The sequence below is a fragment of the Mobula birostris genome, chromosome 13 (assembly GCF_030028105.1).
Source record: "Mobula birostris isolate sMobBir1 chromosome 13, sMobBir1.hap1, whole genome shotgun sequence".
Taxonomy (NCBI): Eukaryota; Metazoa; Chordata; class Chondrichthyes; order Myliobatiformes; family Myliobatidae; genus Mobula; species Mobula birostris.
Genome location: NC_092382.1, coordinates 20,195,808 through 20,217,805, shown reverse-complemented (window position 1 = coordinate 20,217,805; position 21,998 = coordinate 20,195,808). Strand labels below are relative to the sequence as shown.

At 53.8% G+C, this 21,998-nt stretch overlaps 1 protein-coding gene across 1 annotated transcript in view; it reads right to left on the bottom strand.

The window, feature by feature from the left end:
* Nucleotides 1-1,589: 1,589 nt before the first annotated feature.
* LOC140208523 (NACHT, LRR and PYD domains-containing protein 3-like) overlaps nt 1,590-21,998 on the bottom strand; it is a 34,382-nt gene continuing 13,973 nt past the window's right edge. Inside the window, exons 6-9 of the mRNA XM_072277263.1 lie at nt 3,426-5,163; nt 2,892-2,978; nt 2,569-2,736; nt 1,590-2,422 (exon numbers count right to left, since the gene is read on the bottom strand). Of these exons, the coding sequence (XP_072133364.1) occupies nt 2,335-2,422; nt 2,569-2,736; nt 2,892-2,978; nt 3,426-5,163 (2,081 nt within the window). The 3' untranslated portion in view covers nt 1,590-2,334. The remainder of the gene's footprint in view (nt 2,423-2,568; nt 2,737-2,891; nt 2,979-3,425; nt 5,164-21,998) is intronic.

Below are 21,998 nucleotides of genomic sequence, written 5' to 3'. Positions count from 1 at the left end.
TACTGTTATTACAATCAATAACACACTCAATCCCAGGATTGTTTCCACGGGCACCGCATGTTCCTTCGCCATAGATTCTGTGTGCAACAGTGGCCATTGTAAGTCAGTGTCTCACTCCATCCCTGGCGGCCACATTAACCAAGGAACACACACAAAAATGCTGGTGAACACAGCAGGCCAGGCAGCATCTCTAGGAAGAGGTACAGTCGACATTTCGGGTCGAGACCCTTCGTCAGGACTAATTTAAAGAGGAGATAGTCAGAGATTGGAAAGTGGGAGGGGGATGGGGAGGGATGGGGCCAAGAGCTGGACAGGTGATTGGCAAAAGGGATACAGAGATGGAGGAGGGGGAGGGTCATGGGACAGGAGGCCTAGGGAAAAAGAAAGGGGAGGTGAACCCACTATAGTGAGAGTGACAGAGGGAGAAAAAAGGGAGAGAAAAAAAGGGGAAAAATAATAATGATAATAAATAATAAATAAGGGATGGGATACAAAGCAGAGGTGGGGCATTAACTGAAGTTGGAGAAGTCAATGTTCATGCCATCAGGTTGGAGGCTACCCAGATGGAATATAAGGTGTTGTTCCTCCAACCTGAGTGTGGCTTCATCTTTACAGTAGAGGAGGCCGTGGATAGACATGTCAGAATGGGAATGGGATGTGGAATTAAAATGTGTGGCCACAGGGAGATCCTGCTTTCTCTGGCGGACAGCGCATAGGTGTTCAGCAAAGCGGTCTCCCAGTCTGCGTCGTGTCTCGCCAATATATAGAAGGCCGCATCGGGAGCACTGGACGCAGTATATCACCCCAGTTGACTCACAGGTGAAGTGTCGCCTCACCTGGAAGGACTGTCTGGGGCCCTGAATGGTGGTAAGGGAGGAAGTGTAAGGGCATGTGCAGCACTTGTTCCACTTACAAGGATTAGTGCTGGGTGGGAGATAGGTGGGAAGGGATGTGGGGGGGACGAATGGACAAGGGAGTCACTGGGATTGTGTGATGGAACGGCGTGGAGGGAGATTCACTCTGTGTCTGACCCCGGGAGTGTGTGATGGAACGGTGTAGAGGGAGCTTCACACTGTGTCTGACCCCGGGAGTGTGTGATGGGATGGTGTGGAGGGAGATTCACTCTGTGTCTGACCCCGGGAGTGTGTGATGGGACGGTGTGGTGAGAGATTCACTCTGTGTTTGACCCCGGAAGTGTGTGATGGGACGGTGTGGAGGGAGATTCACTCTGTGTCTGACCCCGGGAGTGTGTGATGGGACAGTCAGGGCCCCAGACATATTTATTTATTATTTCCCTTTTTTCTCCCTCTGTCCCTCTGACTATACCCCTTGCCCATCCTCTGGGTTTCCCCCTCCCCCCCCGTCTTTCTCCCTGGACCTCCTGTCCCATGATCCTCTCATATCCCCTTTGCCAATCACCTGTCCAGCTCTTGGCTCCATCCCTCCCCCTCCTGTCTTCTCCTATCATTTTGGATCTCCCCCTCCCCCTCCAACTTTCAAATCTCTTACTAACTCTTCCTTCAGTTCGTCCTCACGAAGGGTCTCGGTCTGAAACGTCGACTGTACCTCTTCCTACAGGTGCTGCCTGGCCTGCTGCGTTCACCAGCAACTTTGATGCGTGTTGTTTATTATCAAAGTTCTTATTTGTCACCATATACTACCCCGAGATTCATTTTATTGCAGTCATTTACAGGACAATAAATCAATATAGCAGAATTTATGAAAAACTATACAAAAACAAAGACTAACCAACAAGCAACGTGCAAAGGAAGGGAAATTTGTGCAAATAAAATATTAAATAATCATGACATGAGTTGTAAATTATTTCAAAGTGAGTCCGTAGGTTGTGGAATCAGTTCAGAGTTGATGTGAGTGAAGCTATCCACGCCGGTCACGAGTCACCCGTGTCTCAGAAAAAAACCCCGCCATCATCGGGCCCTTCCTGTCTGTGTAATTCCCCGGCATGAAACGTAAAAGTTGCCCGTGAACGCAGCAGACCAGCCAGCATTACGTACTCCCGGGATAATCCCACCCTGGGACACCGGTGACCCAGACTGAGCCCCGGCCCCCGGGCTCTTCCTGTCTGTGTCATTCCCCGGGGTCTCGAACCCGCACATCCGGCGGAAGCAGCGCCGCTGGACAGGAGGCGGAAATACGTCACCACGGGAGACCAGCGAACGACACACAGCGCGAGCCTAAAGCTAGTTCCGTTAAAAACAGTTGGGAATTAAACCTGGCGCGTGGCCATTAAAGGTAAGGGGAAGTGGGGAGTGGGGGGTTAAAGGGGAGGGCGGGGAATCGGCCAAACTGTCGGCATCCCGCGGGCGGGGATGTTCACACGGTCACTGTCAGTCGGGGTCTGGGTTCCTGCAGAGATCTCAGTTCCTTCTCCCCGGTCTCACTGAACCGATTCCCCCCCAGCCTGAAACAGATGGGAGAATAAAGATGAAATAAACAGATCACACAACAGTGTCAGTAACAGGGGACAACACTCACAGACAAATATCACCAGAAAACCCGCGGATCCGCTGATATTTTATCACATTGAACATTAACACAAACACTCACCCGATCCGCTCCAGACTCGGGAGGGTCAGTATGAGACGGCGGAGAGCGGGGACAGATCGGTCTGTCAGCGAATTTGATCTCAGGTTCAGCGCCGTCACTGATGGGTTTGTACTGAGAGCGGAGACGAGATCCTCGGCACCAGAATCTGTGAGACCGACCTCACACAGCCTGGAGATGAGAGAGAGTGAGGGTGAAGGACACAGAGAGACAGGAGACGGTACAAATCCCCAGTGTTTATCAGCAACACAATTACTGATCACATTAATGTTCAGTGTCAGACACCCAGTGACTGTAAACACAATCTCCCACAGTCTGGTACTTACCCCAGTTTCTGTATTTTACACTCCGGGTTCCTCAGAGCCGCAGACACCAGTTTCACTCCTGAATCTCCCAGTTTATTAAAACTCAGTCTAAACACAAACAGACAAATTGATGAACAAAGTGATTCAAACTGTGGGTCTGAGGGAATTTCTCTCACTCGGATATTTCAGGAAACATTAAACCCTTCAGTAAATCACTGATCGGAGTTCCCATCACTGTCAATGTCCCTCACTGCCCAGCTCCAGGGTATTCACCGAATGTCAGTAATTTAGTCTGTCGGTGTGACCCTGTAAACTCCACATATCCTGTTTCATTCCCCGATGGTTAGAAACGTGTTCCTGACCTGAGAGGGTCGGGAGGGGCAGGGATGAAGGAGGAACGGGGATGGGGAAGAGAGATCCCACAGGACGAAGGGTGATGGCATTTGTTACAATTCTTCACAACCTGATTTACTACAGTTTTACCCAAATCCTTTTACATTGAAACAACACAATGGGACAGTTTCACAGTTCAGAGTGAGAGATAAATCAAGTTACCTCAACTCCCGGCACTTGTGCAGCCCGGGTCCCAGCCGCTGGATTCCTTCACACTGAATGTGGCAGTTCTCCAGGTCGAGGTGTTTTATTGTATCACAGTGTCCAATGACATGAGACAGGACCGCGCAGTCAATCGGGGTCAGTGTCATTCCACTGAATGAAAGTGTTTCCACAGATCCCAGTGCGGCCTGAGCCAGTCCAGGGTTCTGAGACTCAAACAGGTAGTGCAATGTGTTCAGGAGACTCCTTTTACCAGCTTCACTCCTCGTGTTTCCACTCTGGCGTTTAACCTTCTCCTTCACCCAGTCAATCACCCAGCAGGTTGTTTCATGAGGAAATGGACCCAGAAACTCCTCCAGGCCCCGAGCTGTCATTGGGTTGGAGAGACCAGCAACAAAACGGAGAAATACCTCAAATCGACCGTCTGTCGTGCTGTGGGCTTCAGTGAGGAGTCTCAGACTATCCCCGGGATGTGGATTCAGGAATTGTGTGACTGCAGCTACAAACTCTTGGATGGTGAGGTGTGGGAATGTGTACACCACACTCCGGGCAGAATCCTCTCTCTCCAAAAGCTCCATCAGGAACCCGGACAGGAACTGGGAAGGCTGCAGATTGTAGTTGATTAAATCTCCATCTGTAAACACAATCTTCTTATCGTACACTCCTCTGAAGGCCATCTGACCAACCCTGAGAAACACATCACGGGGGTTCTTAATCTCACGGCCGTGGTTTTTCAGGATGTTGTAAATATAGTAGGAATACAGTTGGGTGATGGTCTTGGGAACTCGCTGCGGGTCCCTGACTCTTTGTGTGAAGAAGGGGCCCAGTGCCAGAGCGAGGATCCAGCAGTAGGAGGGGTTGTAGCTCATGGTGTACAGGATCTCGTTCTCCTTCACGTGTTTGAAAACAGCTGCTGCCACTGTCTGATCTTCAAAATGCCTGACGAAATATTCCTTCCGTTCCTCACCAACAAATCCCAGGATTTCAGCCCAGACACTGATCTTCGCCTTTTCCAGTAAATGTAACGCAGTGGGGCGGGTGGTCACCAGCACTGAACACCCTGGGAGCAGCTTGCCCTGGATTAAACCGTACACAATGTCAGACACTTCACACCACCACTCGGGATCTGGGCACTGGTGCTTGGGTTCTGTATTTCTCCGACTGTCAGCAAAATCGATTCTGTGTTTGAATTCATCCAAACCATCAAATATAAACAGCAATCCCTCTGGGTTCTTCCAGACCTCCCTCAGGATATTTCCAAAGTAAGGATACTGATCCAGAATCAGTTCCCTCAGGTTTATTCGACAGTTAATACTGTTTAAATCTCGGAATTTGAAACTGAAGACAAACTGGAATTGTTGGTATATTTTCCCTGTGGCCCAGTCATAAACAATCTTTTGTACCATTGTTGTTTTCCCGACCCCTGGGACTCCGGCCACTGCTGCCGAACTCCCAGATTTGGATTTACTCCGGGAAAAGCTGCTCTGGAACAACTGATCAGTGCGGATGTTCTCCAGCTGTCTGCGGAGATGTTTTTCTCTCCACTCCTCGTGGTCTCTGCCTCTTGCCAGCAGCTCATGTTCCACCAGTCTCCGATCTCGAACAGTAGAAATGACCGTGAGCTCAGCGTATCGATCAACCAGCTGGAAAACCTTCACCTTCTCCCTCATCAGGATCGTGTTCACTCTCAGTGTTTCAGTTTGTGCCCGCAGAGTCTCCTTGTGTTTCTGTTGAACATCTTCCATGGAAACAGACAGTGAACAAACTGTTACATGCCTCAACTCAGAACTCAGTATTTAAGCACACAAGAGTTAGCTCAAAGCTCTTGCATTAATTGGATTCATCAATGGATGCTCGAACAGTAAATTTGATAAACAAACCCCTGACTGGACAGAGAGGCCTGGTCCAGATAAACACCAGATCATCACATTTCACAATTAACTGTGCTGTGAAAGTGAGTATTTCCCTGGTAGTTCACTGACCCCCGACTGTCCCGTACTGGACAAACTCCCACTACTATCACAGCTGTCATTTTTTCCTGTGGAAGAAACTTTTAGTCCCCAGTGTTGATGTGGCATCTGGAGATGGAGGAAAGGATAGTGGGCATTCTGTGAAAGGAACAGGTCAGGGAATCACAGCTCCCCCTCCCCTCTCATCGTCACCCTGTCAGGGAGGTGTGGGCGCTCACAGTGTGTCAGGACCCTGTCAGGGGTGTGTGGGATTTCACATGGTGTCAGGAACCTGTCAGGGGTGTGTGGGGTCTCACAGTGCGCCGGGGTGTGTGGGAGCTCACAGTTTGTCAGGACCATATCTGGGGTTTGTTTAGTCTCAAAGTGCGTCAGGAATCTGTCAGGGGTGTGTGGAGTCTCAGTGTGTCAGGACCTGCAGGTGTGTGTGGGGTCTCACAGTGTGTCAGGACCCTCTCAGGGGCGTGTAGGTTTTCACAGTGTGTCAGGATCCTGCAAGTGTGTGTGGAGTCTCACAATGTGTCACAACACTGTCAGGAGTGTGTGGGGATCTCACAGTGTGTCCGGACCCTGTCAGTTGAGTGTCGGAATCTCACAGTGTGTCAAGACCCTGCCAGGTGTGGGGGGGGGGGGGGTCTCACAGTCTCAGCATTTTGCCAGGGGTGTATGGCGTTTGGCAATGTGCCAGGACCCTATCCGGTGTGTGTGGGGGTCTTAGAGTGTGTCCTCTCCCTCTCATGTGTATGTGGGGTCTCACAGTGTGTCAGGACTCTGCCAGGGGTGTGTAGGGTCTCAGAGTGCATTAAGGGTGTGTGGGTTCACACAGATTGTCAGGACCCTGTCAGGGGTGTGTGGGGTCTCAGTGTGTCACGACACTGTCAGGAGTGTGTGGGGTCTCACAGTGTGTCAGGACCCTGTCAGGGGTGTGTGGGTTTTCACAATGTGTCAGGACTCTTTCAGGTGTGTGTTGGGTCTCAAATTGTGTCAGTACCTTGTCAGGGGTGTGTGGGGGTCTTACAGTGTGTCAGGACCCTGCCAGGGGCGTGTGGGGATCTCACAGTGTGTCAAGACCCTGCCAGTGGTGTGGGGGGGTCTCACACTGTCTCAGGATTTTGTCACGGGTGTGTGGCGTCTGGCAATGTGTCAGGACCCTATCCGGTGCGTGTGGGGGTCTTAAATACTGTGTTCTCTCCCTCTCGTGTGTGTGGGGCCTCACAGTGTGTCAGGAACCTAAGAGTGGTGTGTGGGGTGTTACAGTGTGTCAGGACCCTGTCAGGTGTGTGCGTGGTCTCACAGTGTGTCAGGACCCTGTCAGGTGTCTGTGGGGTCTCACAGTGTGTCAGGACCCTGTTAGGGGTGTGTTGGGTCTCAAAGTGTGTGAGGACCCTGTCAGCGGTGTGTGGGGTCTCACAGTGTGTCAGGACCCTGTCAGGGGTGTGTGGGATGTCACATTGTGTCAGGATCCTGTCAGGGGTGAGTGGGCTCTCACAGTGTGTCAGGATCCTGTCAGGGGTGAGTGGGGTCTCACAGTGTGTCAGTACCCTGTCCGGGATTAGTGGGGATCTCACAAGTGTGTCTGGATTCTGAAAGGGGTGAATTGGGTCTCAAAGTGTATCAAGACCCCGTCAATAGTGTGTGGCATCTCACGGTTTGTCAGGCCCTGTCAGGGGTGTATGGGCTTTCACAGTGTGTCAGGACCTTGTCAGGCGTGTTTGGGGTCTCACGTTGTGTCAGGACCCTATCAGTGATGAGTAGGGTTCTCATAGTGTGTCAGGACTCTGTCAGGGGTGTGTTGGGTCTCAAAGTGTGTCAGGACCCTGTTAGGGGTGTGTGGGATCTCACACTGTGTCAGGACCCTGTCAGAGGTTTGTGGGGTCTCACAGTATGCCAGGACGCTAACTATGTTCTGTGGGGTCTGACAGTGAGTCAGTATCCTGTCAGGTGTTTGTGGGGTCTCACAGTGTGTCAGGACCCTGTCCGGGATTAGTGGGGATCTCACAAGTGTGTCTGGATTCTGAAAGGGGTGAGTTGGGTCTCAAAGTGTATCAAGACCCCGTCAGTAGTGTGTGGCATCTCACGGTTTGTCAGGACCCTGTCAGGGGTGTATGGGCTTTCACAGTGTGTCAGGCGTGTTTGGGGTCTCATGTTGTGTCAGGACCCTATCAGTGATGAGTAGGGTTCTCATAGTGTGTCAGGACTCTGTCAGGGGTGTGTTGGGTCTCAAAGTGTGTCAGGACCCTGTCAGTGGTGTGTGTGGTCTCACAGTGCGTCTGGGTGTGTGGGAGCTCACAGTTTGTTAGGACCATGTCAGAGGTGTGTTTATTCTCAAAGTGCGTCAGGAATCTGCCAGGGGTGTGTGGGGTCTCACAGTGTGTCAGGAACCTGCCAGGGGTGTGTGGGGTCTCACAGTGTGTCAGGACCCTGTCAGTAGTGTGTGGGGTCTCACAGTGTGTCAGGACCCTGTCAGGGGTGTGTGGGGTCTCACAGTGTGTCAGGAATCTGTCAGGGGTGTGTAAGGTCTCACAGTTTGTCAGGACCCTGTCAGGGATTAGTGGGGATCTCACAGTATGTCAGGATTCTGAAAGGGGTATGTTGGGTCTCAAACTGTGTCAAGACCCTGTCAGGGTTGTGTGGGGCCTCGCAGTGCATCAGGACCCTGTCAGGGGTGTCTGGCGTCTCGCAGTGCGTCAGGACCCTGTCAGGGGTGTGTGGCGTCTCACAGTTTGTCAGGACCCTGTCAGCGGTGTATGTGGTTTCACAGTGTGTCAGGATTCTGAAAGGGGTTTGTTAGGTCTCAAAGTGTGTCACGACCCTGTCAGGGGTGTGTGGGGTCTGACTGTATGTCAGGACCCTGTCAGGGATGTGTGGGGATCTCACAGTCTGTCAGGACCCTGTCAGGTGTTTGTTGTCTCACAGTGTGTCATAACCCTACCAGGTGGGTGTGGGGTGTCACGTTGTGTCAGGAACCTGTCAGTTGTGTGTGGGGTCTCATTGTGTGTCTGGACCCTGTCAGGGGTGTGTAAGGTCTCACGGTTTGTCAGGACCCTGTCAGCAGTGTGTGTGGTCTCACAGTGTGTCAGGAGCCTGTCAGAGCTGTGTGGGATCTCATAGTTTGTCTGGATCCTGTTAGTAGTGTGTGGAGTCACACAGTGTGTCAAGACCGTGTCAGTAGTTTGTGGGGTCTCACAGTGTGTCAGCACTCTGTCAGGGGTGTGTGGCATCTCACAGTGTGTCAGGACCCTGTTGTGGCGGGGGTGGGAGCGTGTCTCACAGTGTGTCAGGAACCTGTGTGGGGTCTCACAATGTGTCAGCACCACAGCTGCGTTGTGTGGGGTTTCACAGTGTGTCAGGGAACAGTCAGGTTAGTGTGGGGTCTCACAGCGTGTCACGATCCTGCCATGGTTGTGTGGGGTCTCACAGTGTGTCAGGACCCTGTCAGGGGTGTATGAGGTCTCACAGTAGGTCAGGACCCTAACTACGTTCCGTGGGGTCTGACAGTGAGTCAGATCTCGTCAAGGGTGTTTGGGGTCTCTCAGTGGGTCAGGACCCTGCCAGAGGTGTGTGGGGTGTCACACTGTGTCAGGACCCTGCCAGAGGTGTGTGGGGTCTCACACAGTGTCAGGACCCTGTCAGTTGTGTGCGGGGTCTGACAGGGAGTCAGGACCCTGTCAGGTGTGTGTGGGGTCTCATACTGTCTCAGGATTTTGTCAGGGGTGTGTGGGGTCTCACAGCGTGTCAGAATCCTGTCAGGGGTGTGTGTGGTCTCACAGTGTGTCAGAATCCTGTCAGGGGTGTGTGGGTCTCACAGTGTGTCAGGACTGTGTCAGTGGCTTGTGGGGTCTCACAGTATGTCAGGACGCTAAATAGGTTCTGTGGGGTCTGACAGTGAGTCAGGACCCTGCCAGGGGTGTGTGGGTCACAGAGTGTGTCAAGACCCGTCAGGGGTGTGTGGGGTCTCATAGTGTGTTAGGAACCTGTCAGGGGTGTGTGGGGATCTCAGTGTGTTAGGACCCTGTCAGGGGTGTGTGGGGATCTCAGTGTGTTAGGACCCTGCCAGGGGTGTGGGGGGTCTCACACTGTCTCAGCATTTTGCCAGGGGTGTATAGCGTCTGGGAATGTGCAATGTGTCAGGACCCTATCAGGTGCCTGTGGGGATCTTAGAGTGTGTCCTCTCCGTCTCATGGGTGTGTGGGATCTCCTAGTGGGTCAGGAAACTGTCAGGGGTGACTGGGGTCTCACACTGTGTCAGGATCTTGACAGGTGTGTGTGGGGCCTCACAGTGTGTCAGGACCCTGTCAGATGTTTGTGGGGTATCTCAGTATTTCAGGATCCCTCCATGGGTGTGTGGGGTGTCTCACACTGTGTCAGGACTCTGTCCGGGGTGTGTGGGGTCTGACAGTGTGTGAGGACCCTGTCAGGGGTGCGTGGGGTCTCACAGTGTGTCAGGATCCTGTCAGCGGTGTGTGGCGTCTCACAGTGTGTCAGGACCCTGTCAGGGGTGTGTGGGGTTTCACAGTGTGTCAGGAACCTGTCAGGGGTGTGTGGGGTCTCGCAGTGCGTCAGGACCCTGCCAGGGGTGTGTGGGGTCTCACAGTGTGTCAGGATCCTGCAGGTGTGTGTGGGGTCTCACAGTGTGTCAAGACCCTGCAAGGGGTGTGGGGGGGGGGTCTCACACAGTCTCTGCATTTTGTCAGGGGTGTATGGCATCTGGCAATGTGTCAGGACCCTATCCGGTGCGTGTGGGGGTCTTAAGAGTGTGTTCTCTCCCTCTCATGTGAGTGTGGGGCCTCACAGTGTGTCAGGAAACTGTGAGGGGTGTGTGGGGTGTCACAGTGTCTCAGGACCCTGTCAGGTGTCTGTGGGGTCCCACAACGTGTCAGGACACTGTCAGGGATGTGTCGGGTCTCACAATTTGTCAGGACCACAACTGGGCTGTGTGGGGTCTCACAGTTTGTCAGGACCCTGTCAGGGATGTCTTTGGTCTCACATTGTGTCAGGAACCTGTCGGGGTGTGTGGGATCTCACACTGTGTCAGGACACTGTCAGCGATGTGTGGGGCCTCACAGTTTGTCAGTATGCCGTCAGAGGTTTGTGGGGTCTCACGGTGGATCAGGACCCTGTCATGGGTGTCTGGGGTTTCACAGTGTGTCAGGACACTGTCACGGGTTTGTGGGGTCTCACAGTGTGTCAGGACCCTGCCAGGGGTGTGGGTTCTCACACTGTGTCAGGACCCTGTCAGGGGTGTGTGGGGTCTCACTGAGTGTCAGGACTCTTTCAGTCGTGTGTAGGGTCCTGCAGTGCTTCGTGATGTGCGGGAGCTCACAGTTTGTCAGGACCAAGTCAGGGGTGTGTTTAGTCTCAAAGTGCGTCAGGAACCTGCCAGGGGTGTGTGGGGTCTCACTGTGTGTCAGGACCCTGTATGGGGTGGGTAGGGACTCACAGTCTGTCAGGACCTGTCAGGGATGTGTGGGTCTTCACGGCGTGTCAGAAGCCTGTCAGGGGCATGTGTGGTCTCACAGTTTGTCAGGCCCCTGTTAGGTATGTGTTGGGTTGCAAGTGTGTCAGGACCCTGTCAGCGGTGTGCGTGGTTTCTCAGTGTGTCAGGACTCTGTCAGGGGTGTTTGGGGTCTCACAGTGTTTCAAGACCCTGTCAGAGCTGTGTGGGGTCTCACAGTTTGTCTGGATCCTGTTAGTAGTCTGTGGAGTCACACAGTGTGTCAAGACCGTGTCAGTAGTTTGTGGGGTCTCAGAGTGGGTCATGGTCTCACAGTATGCCAGGACACTAACTATGTTTTGTGGGGTCTGACAGTGAGTCTGGACCCTGTCAGGGGTGTGTGGGGTGTCACAGTGTGTCAGGACCCTATCAGGTGTTTGTGGGTCTCTCAGTGTGTCAGAACCCTTCCAGGGGTGTGTGGTGTCTCACACTGTGTCAGGATCTTGTCAGGGGTGTGTGGGGTCTCACAGTGTGTCAGGACCCTATCCGGTGAGTGTGGGGGTCTTAGAGTATGTCCCTTTCATGTGTGTGTGGGGTCTCACAGTGTGTCAGGACCCTGTCAGGTGTTTGTTGTCTCACAGTGTGTCAGAACCCTGCCAGGGGGGTGTAGGGTGTCTCATTGTGTCAGGAACCTGTCAGTTGTGTGTGGGGTTTCACTGTGTGTCCGGACCCTGTCAGGGGTGTGTGGAGATCTCACAGTGTGTCAAGACCCTGCCAGGGGTGTGGGGGGTCTCACACTGTCTCAGCATTTTGCCAGGGGTGTATGGCGTCTGGCAATGTGTCAGGACCCTATCCGGTGCGTGTGGGGATGTTACAGTGTGTTCTCTCCCTCTCATGTGTGTGTGGCGTCTCACAGTGTGTCAGGACCCTGCCAGGGGTGTGTGGGGTCTCACAGTGTGTCAAGACCCTGTCAGCGGTTATTGGGGTCTCACAGTGTGTCAGGATCTTGTCAGGGGTGTTTTGGCTCTCAGAGTGTGTCAGGACTCTGCCAGGGGTGTGTAGGGTCTCAGAGTGCATCAGGGGTGTGTGGGTTCACACAGATTATCAGCATCCTGCCAGGTGTGTGTGGATCACACAGTGTGTCAGGACCCTGTCAGGTGTGTGTCGGGTCTCACAATGTGTCAGGACCCCAACTGGGTTGTGTGGGGTCTCACACTGTGTCAGGACCCTGTCAGCGACGTGTGGGGTCTCACAGTGTGTCAGGACCCCGTCAGAGGTTTGTGGGATCTCACACTGTGTCAGGACCCTGTCAGCGATGTGTGGGGTCTCACAGTGTGTCAGGACCCCGTCAGAGGTTTGTGGCGTCTCACAGTGGGTCAGGACCCTGGCATGGGTGTCTGGGGTTTCACAGTGTGTCTGGACACTGTCACGGGTTTGTGGGGTCTCACAGTGTGTCAGGACCCTGCCAGGGGTGTGGGGGTCTCACACTGAGTCAGGACCCGTCAGGGGTGTGGGGGTCTCACACTGAGTCAGGACCCATCAGGGGTGTGTGGGGACTCACTGTGTGTCAGGACCCTGCTAGGGGTGTGGGGGTCTCACACTGAGTCAGGACCCGTCAGGGGTGTGTGGGGACTCACTGTGTGTCAGGACCCTGCCAGGGGTGTGTAGGCTCTCAGAGTGCATCAGGGGTGTGTGGGTTCACACAGATTGTCAGCACCCTGCCAGGGGTGTGTGGGTCACACAGTGTCAGGAACCTGTCAGGGGTGTGTGGGGTCTCAGTGTGTCAGGATCCTGCAAAAGTGTGTGGGGTCTCACAGTGTGTCACGACACTGTCAGGAATGTGTGGGGTCTCACAGTGTGTCAGGACTCTGTCAGTTGTGTGTTGGGTCTCAAAGTGTGTCAATACCTTGTCAGGGGCGTGTGGGGTCTCACAGTGTGTCACGACACTGTCAGGAATGTGTGGGGTCTCACAGTGTGACAAGACCCAGTCAGGGGCGTGTGGGTTTTCACAGTGTGTCAGGACTCTGTCAGTTGTGTGTTGGGTCTCAAAGTGTGTCAGTACCTTGTCAGGGGTGTGTGGGGATCTCACAGTGTGTCAAGACCCTGCCAGGGGTGTGGGGGTTCTCAGACTGTCTCAGGATTTTGCCAGGGGTGTATGGCGTCTGCCAATGTGTCAGGTCCCTATCCGGTGGGTGTGGAGGTCTTAGAGTGTGTCACCTCTCTCTATCGTGTGTGTGGGGCCTCACAGTGTGTCAGGAACCTATGAGCGGTGTGTGGGGTGTCACAGTGTGTCAGGACCATGTATTGGGTGTTTGTGGTCTCACAGTGTGTCAGGACCCTGTCAGGTGTCTGTGGGGTCTCACAGTGTGTCAGGACACTATCAGGGATGTGTTGGGTTTCACAATGTGTCAGGAGCCCAACTGGGTTGTGTGGGGTCTCACCGTTTGTCAGGACCAAGTCAGGGGTGTGTTTAGTCTCAAAGTGCGTCAGGAATCTGCCAGGGGTCTGTGGGGTCTCACAATGTGTCAGGAACCTGTTAGAGGTGTGTGGGGTCTCACATTGTGTCAGGATTCTGTCAGGGGTATGTGGTGTCTCACAGTTTGTCAGGACCCTGTCAGCGGTGTGTGGGGTCTCACAGTTTGTCAGGACCCTGTCAGGGATGTCTCAAGGTGCATCAGGAATCTGCCAGGGGTGTGTGGGGTCTCACAGTGTGTCAGGACGCTGTCACGGGTGTGTGGGGTCTCACTGTGTGTCAGGACCCTGTATGGGGTGGGTAGGGACTCACAGTCTGTCAGGACCTGTCAGGGATGTGTGGGGCTTCACGGTGTGTCAAGACTTTGTCAGGGGTGTGTGGGGATCTCACAGTGTGTCAGGACCCTGTCAGGTGTGCGTGGGTATCTCACAGTGCATCAGGGCCCTGTCAGGGATGTGTAGGGTCGCACAGTGCATCAGGGGTGTGTGGGATCACACAGATTTTCAGGACTCTGCCAGGGGTGTGTGGGGTCTCACAGTGTGTCAGGACCCTGTCAGGAGTGTGTGGGGTCTCACTGTGTGTCAGGACCCTGTAAGGGGTGTGTAGGGTCTCACAGTTTGTCAGGGCCCTGTTAGGTATGTGTGGGGTTGTACAGTGTGCAGGGCTCTGTCAGGGCTGTGTAAGGTCTCACGGTTTGTCAGGACCCTGTCAGGGGTGTGTGGGGTTTCACAGCGTGTCAGGAGCCTGTCAGGTGAGTTTGGGGTCTCACAGTGTGTCAGGGCCCTGTCAGGGGTGTGTGGGGATCTCACAGTGTGTCAGGACCCTGTCTGGTGTGTGTGGGGATCTCACAGTGTGTCAGGATCCTTTCAGTGGTGTGTAGGGTCTCACACTGTGTCAGGGTGTGTGGGAGCTCACAGTTTGTCAGTGCCACGTCAGGGGTGTGTTTAGTCTCAAGGTGCATCAGGAATCTGCCAGGGGTGTGTGGGGTTTCACAGTGTGTCAGGACCCTGTCAGGTGTGCGTGGGTATCTCACAGTGCATCAGGGCCCTGTCAGGGATGTGCAGGGTCGCACAGTGCATCAGGGGTGTGTGGGATCACACAGATTTTCAGGACCCTGTCTGGTGTGTGTGGGGATCTCACAGTGTGTCAGGATCCTTTCAGTGGTGTGTAGGGTCTCACACTGTGTCAGGGTGTGTGGGAGCTCACAGTTTGTCAGTGCCACGTCAGGGGTGTGTTTAGTCTCAAGGTGCATCAGGAATCTGCCAGGGGTGTGTGGGGTTTCACAGTGTGTCAGGACCCTGTCAGGTGTGCGTGGGTATCTCACAGTGCATCAGGGCCCTGTCAGGGATGTGCAGGGTCGCACAGTGCATCAGGGGTGTGTGGGATCACACAGATTTTCAGGACCCTGTCTGGTGTGTGTGGGGATCTCACAGTGTGTCAGGATCCTTTCAGTGGTGTGTAGGGTCTCACACTGTGTCAGGGTGTGTGGGAGCTCACAGTTTGTCAGTGCCACGTCAGGGGTGTGTTTAGTCTCAAGGTGCATCAGGAATCTGCCAGGGGTGTGTGGGGTTTCACAGTGTGTCAGGACCCTGTCAGGTGTGCGTGGGTATCTCACAGTGCATCAGGGCCCTGTCAGGGATGTGCAGGGTCGCACAGTGCATCAGGGGTGTGTGGGATCACACAGATTTTCAGGACTCTGTCAGGAGTGTGTGGGGTCTCACAGTGTGTCAGGACCCTGCCAATGGTGTGTTTGGACTCACAGTGTGTAAGGAAACTGCCAGATAATGTTTGGGGTCTCACAGTATGTCAGGATCCTGTCAGGGGTTTTTTGAGTCTCACAGGGTGTCAGGACCCTGCCAGGGGTGTGTGGGGTCTCACAGTGTGTCAGGACCCTGTAAGGGGTGTGTAGGGTCTCACAGTTTGTCAGGGCCCTGTCAGGAGTGTGTGGGGTCTCACAGTGTGTCAGGACCCTGTAAGGGGTGTGTAGGGTCTCACAGTTTGTCAGGGCCCTGTTAGGTATGTGTGGGGTTGTACAGTGTGCAGGACTCTGTCAGGGGTGTGTGGGGTTTCACAGTGTGTCAGGAGCCTGTCAGGCGTGTTTGGGGTCTCACAGTGTGTCAGGGCCCTGTCAGGGGTGTGTGGGGTTCTCAGTGTGTCAGGATCCTTTCAGTGGTGTGTAGGGTCTCACAGTGTGTCGGGGTGTGTGGGAGCTCACAGTTTGTCAGTACAACATCAGGGGTGTTTTTAGTCTCAAAGTGCGTTAGGAATCTGCCAGGTGTGTGTGGGGTCTCACAGTGTGTCAGGACCCTGTCAGGGGTTTGTGGGGATCTCACAGTGTGTCAGGATCCTTTCAGTGGTGTGTAGGGTCTCACAGTGTGTCGGGGTGTGTGGGAGCTCACAGTTTGTCAGTACAACATCAGGGGTGTTTTTAGTCTCAAAGTGCGTTAGGAATCTGCCAGGTGTGTGTGGGGTCTCACAGTGTGTCAGGACCCTGTCAGGGGTTTGTGGGGATCTCACAGTGTGTCAGGATCCTTTCAGTGGTGTGTAGGGTCTCACAGTGTGTCGGGGTGTGTGGGAGCTCACAGTTTGTCAGTACAACATCAGGGGTGTTTTTAGTCTCAAAGTGCGTTAGGAATCTGCCAGGTGTGTGTGGGGTCTCACAGTGTGTCAGGACCCTGTCAGGGGTTTGTGGGGATCTCACAGTGTGTCAGGATCCTTTCAGTGGTGTGTAGGGTCTCACAGTGTGTCGGGGTGTGTGGGAGCTCACAGTTTGTCAGTACAACATCAGGGGTGTTTTTAGTCTCAAAGTGCGTTAGGAATCTGCCAGGTGTGTGTGGGGTCTCACAGTGTGTCAGGACCCTGTCAGGGGTTTGTGGGGATCTCACAGTGTGTCAGGATCCTTTCAGTGGTGTGTAGGGTCTCACAGTGTGTCGGGGTGTGTGGGAGCTCACAGTTTGTCAGTACAACATCAGGGGTGTTTTTAGTCTCAAAGTGCGTTAGGAATCTGCCAGGTGTGTGTGGGGTCTCACAGTGTGTCAGGACCCTGTCAGGGGTTTGTGGGGATCTCACAGTGTGTCAGGATCCTTTCAGTGGTGTGTAGGGTCTCACAGTGTGTCGGGGTGTGTGGGAGCTCACAGTTTGTCAGTACAACATCAGGGGTGTTTTTAGTCTCAAAGTGCGTTAGGAATCTGCCAGGTGTGTGTGGGGTCTCACAGTGTGTCAGGACCCTGTCAGGGGTTTGTGGGGATCTCACAGTGTGTCAGGATCCTTTCAGTGGTGTGTAGGGTCTCACAGTGTGTCGGGGTGTGTGGGAGCTCACAGTTTGTCAGTACAACATCAGGGGTGTTTTTAGTCTCAAAGTGCGTTAGGAATCTGCCAGGTGTGTGTGGGGTCTCACAGTGTGTCAGGACCCTGTCAGGGGTTTGTGGGGATCTCACAGTGTGTCAGGATCCTTTCAGTGGTGTGTAGGGTCTCACAGTGTGTCGGGGTGTGTGGGAGCTCACAGTTTGTCAGTACAACATCAGGGGTGTTTTTAGTCCCAAAGTGCATCAGGAATCTGCCAGGTGTGTGTTGGGTCTCACAGTGTGTCAGGACCCTGTCAGGGGTTTGTGGGGTCTCACAGTGTTAGGACCCTGCCAGTGGTGTGTTTGGACTCACAGTGTGTAAGGAAACTGCCAGATAATGTTTGGGGTCTCACAGTATGTCAGGATCCTGTCAGGGGTTTTTTGAGTCTCACAGGGTGTCAGGACCCTGCCAGGGGTGTGTGGGGTCTCACAGTGTGTCAGGACCCTGTCAGGAGTGCGTGGGGTCTCACTGTGTGTCAGGACCCTGTAAGGGGTGTGTAGGGTCTCACAGTTTGTCAGGGCCCTGTTAGGTATGTGTGGGGTTGTACAGTGTGCAGGACTCTGTCAGGGGTGTGTGGGGTTTCACAGTGTGTCAGGAGCCTGTCAGGTGTGTGTGGGGTCTCACAGTGTGTCAGGGCCCTGTCAGGGGTTTGTGGGGATCTCACAGTGTGTCAGGATCCTTTCAGTGGTGTGTAGGGTCTCACAGTGTGTCGGGGTGTGTGGGAGTTCACAGTTTGTCAGTACAACATCAGGGGTGTTTTTAGTCTCAAAGTGCGTTAGGAATCTGCCAGGTGTGTGTGGGGTCTCACAGTGTGTCAGGACCCTGTCAGGGGTTTGTGGGGATCTCACAGTGTGTCAGGATCCTTTAAGTGGTGTGTAGGGTCTCACAGTGTGTCGGGGTGTGTGGGAGCTCACAGTTTGTCAGTACAACATCAGGGGTGTTTTTAGTCTCAAAGTGCGTTAGGAATCTGCCAGGTGTGTGTGGGGTCTCACAGTGTGTCAGGACCCTGTCAGGGGTTTGTGGGGATCTCACGGTGTGTCAGGATCCTTTCAGTGGTGTGTAGGGTCTCACAGTGTGTCGGGGTGTGTGGGAGCTCACAGTTTGTCAGTACAACATCAGGGGTGTTTTTAGTCTCAAAGTGCGTTAGGAATCTGCCAGGTGTGTGTGGGGTCTCACAGTGTGTCAGGACCCTGTCAGGGGTTTGTGGGGATCTCACAGTGTGTCAGGATCCTTTCAGTGGTGTGTAGGGTCTCACAGTGTGTCGGGGTGTGTGGGAACTCACAGTTTGTCAGTACAACATCAGGGGTGTTTTTAGTCTCAAAGTGCGTTAGGAATCTGCCAGGTGTGTGTGGGGTCTCACAGTGTGTCAGGACCCTGTCAGGGGTTTGTGGGGATCTCACAGTGTGTCAGGATCCTTTCAGTGGTGTGTAGGGTCTCACAGTGTGTCGGGGTGTGTGGGAGCTCACAGTTTGTCAGTACAACATCAGGGGTGTTTTTAGTCCCAAAGTGCATCAGGAATCTGCCAGGTGTGTGTTGGGTCTCACAGTGTGTCAGGACCCTGTCAGGGGTTTGTGGGGTCTCACAGTGTTAGGACCCTGCCAGTGGTGTGTTTGGACTCACAGTGTGTAAGGAAACTGCCAGATAATGTTTGGGGTCTCACAGTATGTCAGGATCCTGTCAGGGGTTTTTTGAGTCTCACAGGGTGTCAGGACCCTGTCAGGAGTGCGTGGGGTCTCACTGTGTGTCAGGACCCTGTAAGGGGTGTGTAGGGTCTCACAGTTTGTCAGGGCCCTGTTAGGTATGTGTGGGGTTGTACAGTGTGCAGGACTCTGCAGGGGTGTGTGGGGTTTCACAGTGTGTCAGGAGCCTGTCAGGTGTGTGTGGGGTCTCACAGTGTGTCAGGGCCCTGTCAGGGGTTTGTGGGGATCTCACAGTGTGTCAGGATCCTTTCAGTGGTGTGTAGGGTCTCACAGTGTGTCGGGGTGTGTGGGAGCTCACAGTTTGTCAGTACAACATCAGGGGTGTTTTTAGTCTCAAAGTGCGTTAGGAATCTGCCAGGTGTGTGTGGGGTCTCACAGTGTGTCAGGACCCTGTCAGGGGTTTGTGGGGATCTCACAGTGTGTCAGGATCCTTTCAGTGGTGTGTAGGGTCTCACACTGTGTCGGGGTGTGTGGGAGCTCACAGTTTGTCAGTGCCACGTCAGGGGTGTGTTTAGTCTCAAGGTGCATCAGGAATCTGCCAGGGGTGTGTGGGGTTTCACAGTGTGTCAGGACCCTGTCAGGTGTGCGTGGGTATCTCACAGTGCATCAGGGCCCTGTCAGGGATGTGCAGGGTCGCACAGTGCATCAGGGGTGTGTGGGATCACACAGATTTTCAGGACCCTGTCTGGTGTGTGTGGGGATCTCACAGTGTGTCAGGATCCTTTCAGTGGTGTGTAGGGTCTCACACTGTGTCAGGGTGTGTGGGAGCTCACAGTTTGTCAGTGCCACGTCAGGGGTGTGTTTAGTCTCAAGGTGCATCAGGAATCTGCCAGGGGTGTGTGGGGTTTCACAGTGTGTCAGGACCCTGTCAGGTGTGCGTGGGTATCTCACAGTGCATCAGGGCCCTGTCAGGGATGTGCAGGGTCGCACAGTGCATCAGGGGTGTGTGGGATCACACAGATTTTCAGGACTCTGTCAGGAGTGTGTGGGGTCTCACAGTGTGTCAGGACCCTGCCAATGGTGTGTTTGGACTCACAGTGTGTAAGGAAACTGCCAGATAATGTTTGGGGTCTCACAGTATGTCAGGATCCTGTCAGGGGTTTTTTGAGTCTCACAGGGTGTCAGGACCCTGCCAGGGGTGTGTGGGGTCTCACAGTGTGTCAGGACCCTGTAAGGGGTGTGTAGGGTCTCACAGTTTGTCAGGGCCCTGTCAGGAGTGTGTGGGGTCTCACAGTGTGTCAGGACCCTGTAAGGGGTGTGTAGGGTCTCACAGTTTGTCAGGGCCCTGTTAGGTATGTGTGGGGTTGTACAGTGTGCAGGACTCTGTCAGGGGTGTGTGGGGTTTCACAGTGTGTCAGGAGCCTGTCAGGCGTGTTTGGGGTCTCACAGTGTGTCAGGGCCCTGTCAGGGGTGTGTGGGGTTCTCAGTGTGTCAGGATCCTTTCAGTGGTGTGTAGGGTCTCACAGTGTGTCGGGGTGTGTGGGAGCTCACAGTTTGTCAGTACAACATCAGGGGTGTTTTTAGTCTCAAAGTGCGTTAGGAATCTGCCAGGTGTGTGTGGGGTCTCACAGTGTGTCAGGACCCTGTCAGGGGTTTGTGGGGATCTCACAGTGTGTCAGGATCCTTTCAGTGGTGTGTAGGGTCTCACAGTGTGTCGGGGTGTGTGGGAGCTCACAGTTTGTCAGTACAACATCAGGGGTGTTTTTAGTCTCAAAGTGCGTTAGGAATCTGCCAGGTGTGTGTGGGGTCTCACAGTGTGTCAGGACCCTGTCAGGGGTTTGTGGGGATCTCACAGTGTGTCAGGATCCTTTCAGTGGTGTGTAGGGTCTCACAGTGTGTCGGGGTGTGTGGGAGCTCACAGTTTGTCAGTACAACATCAGGGGTGTTTTTAGTCTCAAAGTGCGTTAGGAATCTGCCAGGTGTGTGTGGGGTCTCACAGTGTGTCAGGACCCTGTCAGGGGTTTGTGGGGATCTCACAGTGTGTCAGGATCCTTTCAGTGGTGTGTAGGGTCTCACAGTGTGTCGGGGTGTGTGGGAGCTCACAGTTTGTCAGTACAACATCAGGGGTGTTTTTAGTCTCAAAGTGCGTTAGGAATCTGCCAGGTGTGTGTGGGGTCTCACAGTGTGTCAGGACCCTGTCAGGGGTTTGTGGGGATCTCACAGTGTGTCAGGATCCTTTCAGTGGTGTGTAGGGTCTCACAGTGTGTCGGGGTGTGTGGGAGCTCACAGTTTGTCAGTACAACATCAGGGGTGTTTTTAGTCTCAAAGTGCGTTAGGAATCTGCCAGGTGTGTGTGGGGTCTCACAGTGTGTCAGGACCCTGTCAGGGGTTTGTGGGGATCTCACAGTGTGTCAGGATCCTTTCAGTGGTGTGTAGGGTCTCACAGTGTGTCGGGGTGTGTGGGAGCTCACAGTTTGTCAGTACAACATCAGGGGTGTTTTTAGTCTCAAAGTGCGTTAGGAATCTGCCAGGTGTGTGTGGGGTCTCACAGTGTGTCAGGACCCTGTCAGGGGTTTGTGGGGATCTCACAGTGTGTCAGGATCCTTTCAGTGGTGTGTAGGGTCTCACAGTGTGTCGGGGTGTGTGGGAGCTCACAGTTTGTCAGTACAACATCAGGGGTGTTTTTAGTCTCAAAGTGCGTTAGGAATCTGCCAGGTGTGTGTGGGGTCTCACAGTGTGTCAGGACCCTGTCAGGGGTTTGTGGGGATCTCACAGTGTGTCAGGATCCTTTCAGTGGTGTGTAGGGTCTCACAGTGTGTCGGGGTGTGTGGGAGCTCACAGTTTGTCAGTACAACATCAGGGGTGTTTTTAGTCCCAAAGTGCATCAGGAATCTGCCAGGTGTGTGTTGGGTCTCACAGTGTGTCAGGACCCTGTCAGGGGTTTGTGGGGTCTCACAGTGTTAGGACCCTGCCAGTGGTGTGTTTGGACTCACAGTGTGTAAGGAAACTGCCAGATAATGTTTGGGGTCTCACAGTATGTCAGGATCCTGTCAGGGGTTTTTTGAGTCTCACAGGGTGTCAGGACCCTGCCAGGGGTGTGTGGGGTCTCACAGTGTGTCAGGACCCTGTCAGGAGTGCGTGGGGTCTCACTGTGTGTCAGGACCCTGTAAGGGGTGTGTAGGGTCTCACAGTTTGTCAGGGCCCTGTTAGGTATGTGTGGGGTTGTACAGTGTGCAGGACTCTGTCAGGGGTGTGTGGGGTTTCACAGTGTGTCAGGAGCCTGTCAGGTGTGTGTGGGGTCTCACAGTGTGTCAGGGCCCTGTCAGGGGTTTGTGGGGATCTCACAGTGTGTCAGGATCCTTTCAGTGGTGTGTAGGGTCTCACAGTGTGTCGGGGTGTGTGGGAGTTCACAGTTTGTCAGTACAACATCAGGGGTGTTTTTAGTCTCAAAGTGCGTTAGGAATCTGCCAGGTGTGTGTGGGGTCTCACAGTGTGTCAGGACCCTGTCAGGGGTTTGTGGGGATCTCACAGTGTGTCAGGATCCTTTCAGTGGTGTGTAGGGTCTCACAGTGTGTCGGGGTGTGTGGGAGCTCACAGTTTGTCAGTACAACATCAGGGGTGTTTTTAGTCTCAAAGTGCGTTAGGAATCTGCCAGGTGTGTGTGGGGTCTCACAGTGTGTCAGGACCCTGTCAGGGGTTTGTGGGGATCTCACG